The 9042-nt window shown below is 43.7% G+C and overlaps 1 protein-coding gene across 4 annotated transcripts in view; it reads right to left on the bottom strand.

Moving 5' to 3' along the window:
• Positions 1-9042, bottom strand: part of frem1b (Fras1 related extracellular matrix 1b) — a 47581-nt gene that overhangs the window by 1997 nt on the left and 36542 nt on the right. For all 4 annotated transcript variants that reach the window (XM_023428948.2, XM_087180010.1, XM_023428950.2 and 1 more), the window contains 8 exons: positions 6606-7026; positions 3664-3865; positions 3198-3342; positions 2446-2575; positions 2253-2325; positions 1869-2018; positions 951-1291; positions 69-113 (listed from right to left, as the gene is read on the bottom strand). In XM_023428948.2, coding sequence (XP_023284716.1) covers positions 69-113; positions 951-1291; positions 1869-2018; positions 2253-2325; positions 2446-2575; positions 3198-3342; positions 3664-3865; positions 6606-7026 — 1507 coding nt within the window. The remainder of the gene's footprint in view (positions 1-68; positions 114-950; positions 1292-1868; positions 2019-2252; positions 2326-2445; positions 2576-3197; positions 3343-3663; positions 3866-6605; positions 7027-9042) is intronic.

Below are 9042 nucleotides of genomic sequence, written 5' to 3'. Positions count from 1 at the left end.
GGGGGGCGTTAACACAGTGTGTCTCTGTGTTCTTATGTAGCTCTGGAGAAACTGACTGTGAATCTTACCGTCCAGACTTTCTCTTCAGACTTCCTCTCTCCTGACAGATGAACCTGAAATGAGCACAAGGTTCAGACACTCGGGACACTTGACAGCACAATTAGTAAAATATAAAATACATAAAATATAAAATGTGCACTTAGTACAGTAGATTTAAATAATTCAGCATGTACACTAAACTGCTAAAGCTGAGTGGGGCTTTGAACACTGTTGCCCCACTTTGGAAAATGGTTTAAAACCGGCGGTGTGACGGTTTCAGAGATAAACAAAGAAGTAATAAATTACTGGAAATAGTTTTACTTGTGTTTCAGCCCTGCAGTCTGACTGGCGTCTGCATCTGTACACCTCACATTACCTCCTGTTGCTGCTGCTTCTTTCAGTAACTTACTGTGAGGAAGATAAACCTGTTTGTTGGTTGTTTTGTTCTGACATGTAAAAAGAGAAGCTCTCAAGTGTAAAACAGTCTAAACACAATCAGTGTTAAGTCACTGACACCTGCTCACAGTCAGTCAGCTGCTGCAGGTAACACACCATGTACCGCTCCAGTGTTTTGGAAGAACACAATGATAATTAACTTTTAAAGCATCTTTTGATGGCGACCAATTAATAAATAAATGAAAACTGTCACATGCTGATACACTGAAGTCTATATTTTATTGTGTTTCCTGTATGAAATCTGACAGTTTATGAAACATTTACTATTTTAAATAACTTCTGTTTCTCTGTTTCATCCTTGTGTTAATGGATCCTAACTTACTAACTGATGGTTGAACCAATCAGGAGCCGTCAGACGACAAGACAGGAAGTAAGACTGTGGAAAAGGGTTTTAATTACTCACAACAGGTCAGACAGGGATTTTTCCAGCTGCTATAACGGGAGGAAACACCAACCTTTAGTCCTCCTTGTCTGACTCTGTGTCCAGTGCTGCCAGTGCTCCCAGTGCTCCCAGTGCTCCCAGTGCCTGTCCCAGGCAGCTGCCTGCTGTGGTAGTGGATGTGGCTGTAGCTGGGGGCCGCCTGGTCCTGTGGGTCCCCCTCTCCGTAGTCCAGGTAGGGCTGGCGGTTCGGGACGTCCCCTCTGGGAGGGTGAGGCTGTGTCTCCCACAGAAGCTCTGCCTCGATGTCGGTGACGGGGTCCTCGTCCTCCTCCATCCTGGGAGGGTCAGGGAGGCGAGGAGGTGGGGGAAGCTGCTTCACGTCCCCCTCCACCAGGTCGTCAGGGTCGCACCTTCCTGACAGACAACAGTGAGGGCACAGTTTGATTTTGTCTAATATGCAACTACCACAAAACAAAAAGGTGCTGGATGCAAAATCTGAAAAATTATCTCCACAGCACCAAATGCATTATTATATATGATGTATTAATATCATAAGTTTTCATTGTGTGGGTGTATTGATCTTTTTTTAATATATATATTTTTTATTGAATACTTAAATTTTTGTTCATAGTTAAATAAAAATCAATTCCCCCTTTTATCCCAGATTTTTCCCCCTGAAGCCTCCTTCTTCTTCAGTTTATAAACTTATGAAGAAAGGAAAAGTTTGCATTTATATGTTACTGTTAAGGTATGCAAATCATTTATTTGAAGAATAGCATGAGCTGCAAAAGTTAGAATATTGCAAAAGATTTTTTTATGCTTTGCTGAGGTGTAAAAGTTTATTGTTCATTTTAGGCATTTATTATATATTCATCTGCTATATTACTAATATATTACACTATGTTAAGTGGTTAAACAGCCAACTCTACAGTCCATAACTGACACACAGCTGGCTGATGATTATGACTATTACTATAGTTTTTTTTTTTACCTCCTCTGGGGTCAATGATCTCAACACTAGCGGAGCTCCTCTGTCCCAGGACGGCGTTCTGCGGGTTTTTCAGGGTGACAGTAAAGGTCTCGTGGTTTTCCTCCAGACCGTCGTCGACCAGGTAAATGTTCCAGGTTTTCACACTGACTCCTGGAATAAAACAGGATGAAGAAAATCACCATGGTCATCCTGATTCATTAATAGCAAGAGTTGTGACATCACATTCACCAGAGCTGCTGAAGTGATCCAAAATCCAGACATCACTCGATTCAGATTTTCTGAATGAGTCCAGCCGATGATGATTCAAACATCAGTGTTTAAATGACAGTCAGCTGGCAGTGTTTGTGTTAAATTAAAGCAGAGTAGAGTCCAGTAGAGTCAGACCTGGGTCAAACTGGACGAGGCCAGCTGTGCTGTGAGTGAAATCTCTGCCGTGTTTGGCCGATCCTTCCTCCACCTGCACAAACGAGGCCATTAACCAATACTGAGCACTGACTCATTAACTTAATGATGATCACATCATTCATTAACAGCACTGTTTAAAACTTAACACTCCTCAGACCGACAGTAATCTTACCTGGATAGCAACGTAGGCCGGGTCAACGCTCTTCCCGCTGCGCTGGATCTGGATCTGAAGAGTCCCTGCTGTCTCACAGGTTCTGTAGCAGGTCGCCGACAACTCCAGCCGAGACCAGGACAGCTCCAGACTGCAGGAGACACTCAGCTGAATCCTTCATATACTGTACACCACATACACACCCACTGTACTTGTAAAGATACATGACCCCAACATCCAAAGTTCGATTCCCGGCCGGGGGAGTCTCACTGCATATCATGCCCGTCTCTCTGCCCCTTGTGTCCTGTCTCTCTCCAAACTGTCAACCATCAAATAAAAGGGCAAAACACCTTCCTTCTCTGGGTCATAACTCGGTCAAATCCAAACACACTGATATAAAACACATATTTTTAATTCAACGTGAGTTAAACTCCCTGAGGACACAATTATCTCCAATGTCCATCATGAATATACTTCCTTGAATCTGCAAAGAAATCATTGAAAAAAGATGCTCCTTATAACTCTGCGCTATCCATCCTTATATGGATATTTGCTCTTGAATTTTGCTGTTACTATTTGTATGTTATATTTCAAAGTTGTAACCAGGAGAATTCACCTGCATTGTGCTGGGATGAAGGTAGAAATCTCAGAGACAGAGATCAAAACAGGAACTATCTGCACCATTGATGACACTGGATCAGAGGTCGGTCTGGAGTCTTAGTAATTCATTTAGTAATTAACAGTGATATAAGACCAAGTAAAACTACACCTACATTTCAGGCAGCATGGTGTTTCCTGCTGGGTCCGTGAGGCGGAACTGGAAGCTGTCTGCCGTTACCTCCATGTCGGCCGGGAGGACGAACACCACAGCCCGCTGGTCCACATCCCGCTGGGTGAAACGACCTTTGATGTAGGCTCCTGGTAGGATGAGACGACAGACAACGATACACAACTCTGACCCACTCACTCTACAAACACAAACCTCTTCTGGCCCTGGACTGGCTTAAGTTGCCTCTTTCTAATAAAATTGAACTGTAGAATGGCTAAGACTACAATACGACAAAGAAAGGAGCGGATTCGAAAATGTGAGGGAGGGAATTTTTGCAGAAACCAACGACAAAAGTAACAACCAGGTCCACAGCTACAAAGCAGATTTTAATTTTAAATGTGCACCCAATAAAGGTTTGAGAAGACTGGATTACTGGAGCTTTAAACTATTGACCTGAGCAGCCAGCTCACCTGTGAGAGCGTTCTCCAGGTAGCCGAAGTGTGGAGGTCTGCTGATGGAGAACTCCAGCTCCTCTGTGGGGCTGTCGGGGTCCGAGGCCTGCAGGTGTTTGTTGGTGATGAAGATGCCGTAACGCCCGCCGCTTAGATCCACCACCGTGCTGGGACTACGTCTGGTGGTCAGACTGGGAGGCGCCCTGTCCACCCGATCCACCTGAACACAACACGAGGATCAGAGGTCTGAGAGTCTGTGTGAAGAATCCTAGTGTTTGAACAAAGTGAATTTTGTCTGGGGGATTATGTAGAGAGATACATGATATATGGTGTATAGAAAAGTGCAGTACTACAAGACCAGCAATATTAAGGTGGAAAAACACTATAATTTAAACACAAAGACATAAAAACAATCAATAAGAAATCTCTCAAAAGAAGCTAAGTAAGATAAGTTGTTTCAATTCAATTATACAATGACTTATAGAGATAATTACCTAGGATCTGTATAATGTATATTTACCTTGCAATATTTCAAACTTCAAAAAGCCTCAAAAACATCCACAATGAAAAAACAAAATGTCTTTGACACACACACACTATTTTTAACAATGCAATGTTGCATTTCATAGACATGAGATCAATCAAGTTAGTAAGTTGGTAAGTCAGATATATGTAATAGAAATAAAAAACATATTTCTCTATATTTCCTGTTATTTTCTCGACCTCCTGACACATATAGAGAAAGACTGAAGACAGGAGAAGAGAGAGCTGTCTGTCAATAAATAATCCTCTCGCTCAGAATCCAACAGCAGAAAGAAACTGCAGTTCAGCCTTCCTGCCACTGGATGTCGCTGCTGTCACATGATAATCAGACTCATGCTGGTATTTAAACTTTTCTGTTTCCTTCCTCTTTCCTTGGGTTAAGATGATTCTCAGCAGTTTTTGATTTAATGTAGTTTCATCTTTGTTTAAATTTTTGTTTATTTTTAACTTATTTTCAGAGATGATTTTGTTGATTCAGGTTCATTTCTGATCTCTTGATTATGTCTAATCAAACAGGTTCTGAAACCATTAGTAAAATGTAGAAATTGATCAGCAGCTATTTTGATTTTGAAGCTATTGATAAAACATAAATGAGAAACACTGTCAGATTCAAACATAATGATGGAGAATACTTTATTATTAACATCAGTATCAAAGAAACTTTTTTTTTAACAGACGAAACAATAAAATGATTGATTATAAAAATAATCAACAGAATGACTGATACTGAAAATAATTGCATAAGAACAGCTGCATAACCATCAAGTACATCGAGTACAACATACACACAATACAACAGATCATACCCAATTAAAAAAAAATATTTAAATCAAAAATACTTTCAGCTCCGACTAAAATCATCACCTGAAGCTCAACCTTCAGTTTTAGTTTGTCAATAATGACATTTTTTTTATTTGAGTTTTAGAGGGAGGAAATACAGCCATGTTTGTGTGTGTGTCTGTGTGTGTGTGTGTGTGTGTTAAATATTCATGAAGCCTTTGAATACTCACACACACACAGCAAAATATTACATATTGTGCATATCATGTACACACACACACACACACACACACACACACACACACACACACACACACACACACACACACACACACACTTTACCAAAACACACCATCCCATCCAATCACAAACAGTCTCCAGTCTCTCAGAGGCTCAGGACAGTTGGTCAAGCCAGTGTATTAGCCACCTGGCTGGTTGTGTGTGTGTGTGTGTGTGTGTGTGTGTGTGTGTGTGTGTGTGTGTGTGTGTGTGTGTGTGAGCAGGTAACATGTGAGGGGGATATGTCTTGGCTCACCTGCTGTTCTTTTCTTCAAATATTTATCTGTGTAGTACGGAGTCGACAGCAGCCTCACTGACACGACACTGTTCTTCAGGAAGCTCTAAACCTGCAGATTCAGCTCCTGGACTCTAGCTGCTTCACACTCTCGGGCCCTGTCTCAAGATCTGTCTGGATCCCTCATGTGGATAATGAAATCTGATTCCTGGGCCTACACTTGGTATAATAACACTAATAAGTGATCATCACAGTCAGGCGTCGATCATTTCTAAATCACTTTCTGGGAGGAAAGCTAGCTAGCTAATGCTACTTGTAGCTTTTGCTGGGCTTATGATCTCAGTGACTTTGAGCTTGATGATTGTCGGTGTCAGACAGCTGTTTTTAGTGTTTCTGAAACTGCTGATCTCCTGGATTTTCACACAGGACAGTCTCTAGGAGCAGTGGTTCCCAACCTGTGGAAAGGGCCATCTGGTGGTCCACGAAGGTATTACAAGTGGGCTGACAAATAATTTGCAAAAAAACAATTTTGGTGAAAGGATGTAATTATAAAAAACAAAAATATAAATAATGTTTTTTAAATCCCATCACTGTGATAAGCCGATGATAGGAACTTTTATATTGTCGTTGCCCAGGCCACTTCATATATTTGTTTGCTTTCTCAGTTGATTAAAAAGATCACATCCAAAAACTGGAGAATCAAAATGGATAGCTGATTAGCAACAGGAGGACTTAAAATGAAAGAGAGTCAAGAGACAGATGGTGAAAGTGATCTCTCCCCGTCACACAAAAAGAGGAGGTTGAGCTTCTCTTGCTTTCAGTTCAGTCCTGAATGGTCAGCTCTGAAAATGATTTAGCCTCCATACTGTTACGGGGTCGGATGTGGGCCGCCAACATTTTTGAGATTTTGACACAGGCTCACCAAAACTGGACGGCTGAAGACTGGAAAAATGCAGCCTGGTCTGACAGAACTCAACCTGTCATCAGGAGAGACCCTTTTTATGGGAAGTCACCAGCCAGTGAGTGAGTTTCACCAGCTCAGGACACAGTTTGATGTCTCTATACACACTAGACTTGTTCCTATACAACTGTTTGATGTGTGTTGTGTGTGTGTGCAGCTCACCTGTATGTTAAACACAGCAGGCTCTTCTCTCAGCTGTCCAAACTCCAGGTATCCTCTGTTGCTCCCATCAGTCGGCAGGAAGTAGAACCTGTCGATATCCGCTGGGCTGCCCGGGTTGTGTCGGTAAGCCAGGTTGAGCTCGTCCACGTCGGTTTGGCTGAATCTCAGCGGAGGTGTCAGTGGGACTCCTCTCAGCAGCAGTTTTCCGTAGCGTGGCGGCTCTGTGATGATGAAGCTCAGGTTGGCTGCGGCGGTGTCAGGGTCGGTGAGCTGCAGCTGCTCAGAGGTGACGGTCTCTGTGGCCCCGTCCTGCAGCCGCAGCCCGGTGTTGTGGTTGAGGGTAGGGGGGATGCGGTCACCATGTTCGATGGTGAAGTGGAGGGTGCCGCTGCGGGATGAGGCGCCGTTGGTGACGACGAAACTGTGAAGAAAAAACTTAGTGAGAAACTGATCTGAGTTTTGTACAACTCCTTAAGTCTATATAGTACATTAAATTATTGACATTTACAACTACAACTACAAAGGGCCTTTAATCAACTACAAAGACACTATCCAGTTGCATTGTGGGAAATGTAGGAATTGACCAATTCTGGAGAATAAAAGCAAGGATATCACCATTTTTGCTACAGATTTGGACCATTCATTGTTTAAGTGAAATAATAAACAGTACCAGCCCCACTGTTGTGGCTGGTAAATATAATCTGCATGTGTGGTTCAGTTAATTAAATCTCAGGACTTTCCGTTGAGTAACACTGACAGCAGCTTCAGTCATCAATCACTCACATGAAGACCTGGTTCCATCTGAGGCTTTGGTGAACGTTAGTGTGTTCACCAGATCGTCAACACACACACATACGCACGCACGCACGCACGCACGCACGCAAGCACGCACATACACACACTATGGTGACAATTGACAGTGCATTGGAGCTGAAAACGAGCTGTGTGTGTACATGTGTGTATTTTGTCATCCTCTCTGTCCTCTGCCAACACAATCTGCCTCTCAGCCCTGCAGCCCTGCAGCTGACAAACTGCCCCGGGCCTCAGCACACCGGCCACCACACACACACACACATACACATACACTCAGAGGCAGGTCCTGGTGTAACATCTGGCTCCGGTGTCGGCCATATTTGCCCAGGGACGGCCGTCTGTGGCCGGTGCTCTGGCCGACAACGTGCCAACGCTGTTGTTATTCTCCTAATAATAACCATTCATCATCAGCTGTCATGCACACACGCACGCACGCACGCACGCACGCACGCACGCACGCACGCACACACACACACACACACACACTGCTGTGTGTGTTATTCAGATGTGGACACACCTGAGTCGTCATAACATCCTAATACAACACACACATTAATCCTCTGTTCACTCACAACAAGCTCAGACACACCGTCAGTTCTAGCTCTGATCACATGACGCATGAAACGATGTCATCATTTGCACCGGAGCTTGGAGGCTCCACCTCTGACCAGACGCCCCAAAAAGAAAAGTAAATAGACCCAGAGGAAGTGATCAGTTAAGGTCTGCAAATATCGATTATTTTCGTTGTTTAATGTTAATCATTTTTTCTCCATTAATGATCAATCGATTTGTCAATAAATATCCGTTATAATTTCCCACAGCACAAGGCGACGTCTTCAAATGTCTTTACATTTTTTACACTCGTCTCTCTGATACCGCGAGTATAAGCACGGGTAAACCTGCTAATAAAAGCTGATTGACCCCTTTTCCACTGCCAGTTGAGTGACATGTTCAGACTGAGGACACACACAACTGCAAGGAGTGATGTCATCACATGCACTTACCGGGGACACACACAGAAGCAGAGGAGAACCAGTGAGCTGCTAGCCGCCGTGCAAACTGATAAAACAGGTCTGTCACGTCTCATCCTGCTGTCAGTTGCGGAGCCTCCGTGTGAGACTCTTTGATCACTGATTGCGTGTTTTTCAAACTTATTTTGGAGCTGCGTTCACTCTTTCATCCCTGAGCGCAGTGTAGCCACGGCGTTTTGCGGTTTAACAGCACCGTGCTGGACAGGTGACAGGTGTGTTTACAGAGACTGTGATCTGAAAGACGTCACAGCAGGAAAAGGGGTGAAATTAGCGTGTTCACCTGGGTGTTGTGTTTATATCACTGCTGCTCGGAGCCGTGTCTACTACAATCATGTGACCCGGTTGTGAATGCTGACAAAAGCCTGATGTTAGTGAGTCTTAGTGGGTTTCTTGACCAGTGGAAAAGGGGTTTGACAGACTGTCTTTCTGTCTGTCTCTCTCTCTGTCTCTCAGTCTCTCCATCTTGGCTGTGATCTGACCGGTCTTTCAGTGCCAGATAGCCAGCCGGTTGGGGCATAAGAGGTCTGGGTGACAAACCCAGGGTCTGCACACACCCCAGGTCACACACCAAACCCTCCCCCCGCCATCCCCAC

Source organism: Seriola lalandi, unplaced genomic scaffold (assembly GCF_002814215.2).
Source record: "Seriola lalandi dorsalis isolate HSWRI2012SDOR001 ecotype SW California unplaced genomic scaffold, Sedor1 jcf7180002054885, whole genome shotgun sequence".
Taxonomy (NCBI): Eukaryota; Metazoa; Chordata; class Actinopteri; order Carangiformes; family Carangidae; genus Seriola; species Seriola lalandi.
This window is presented reverse-complemented; position numbering and strand designations above follow the sequence as displayed.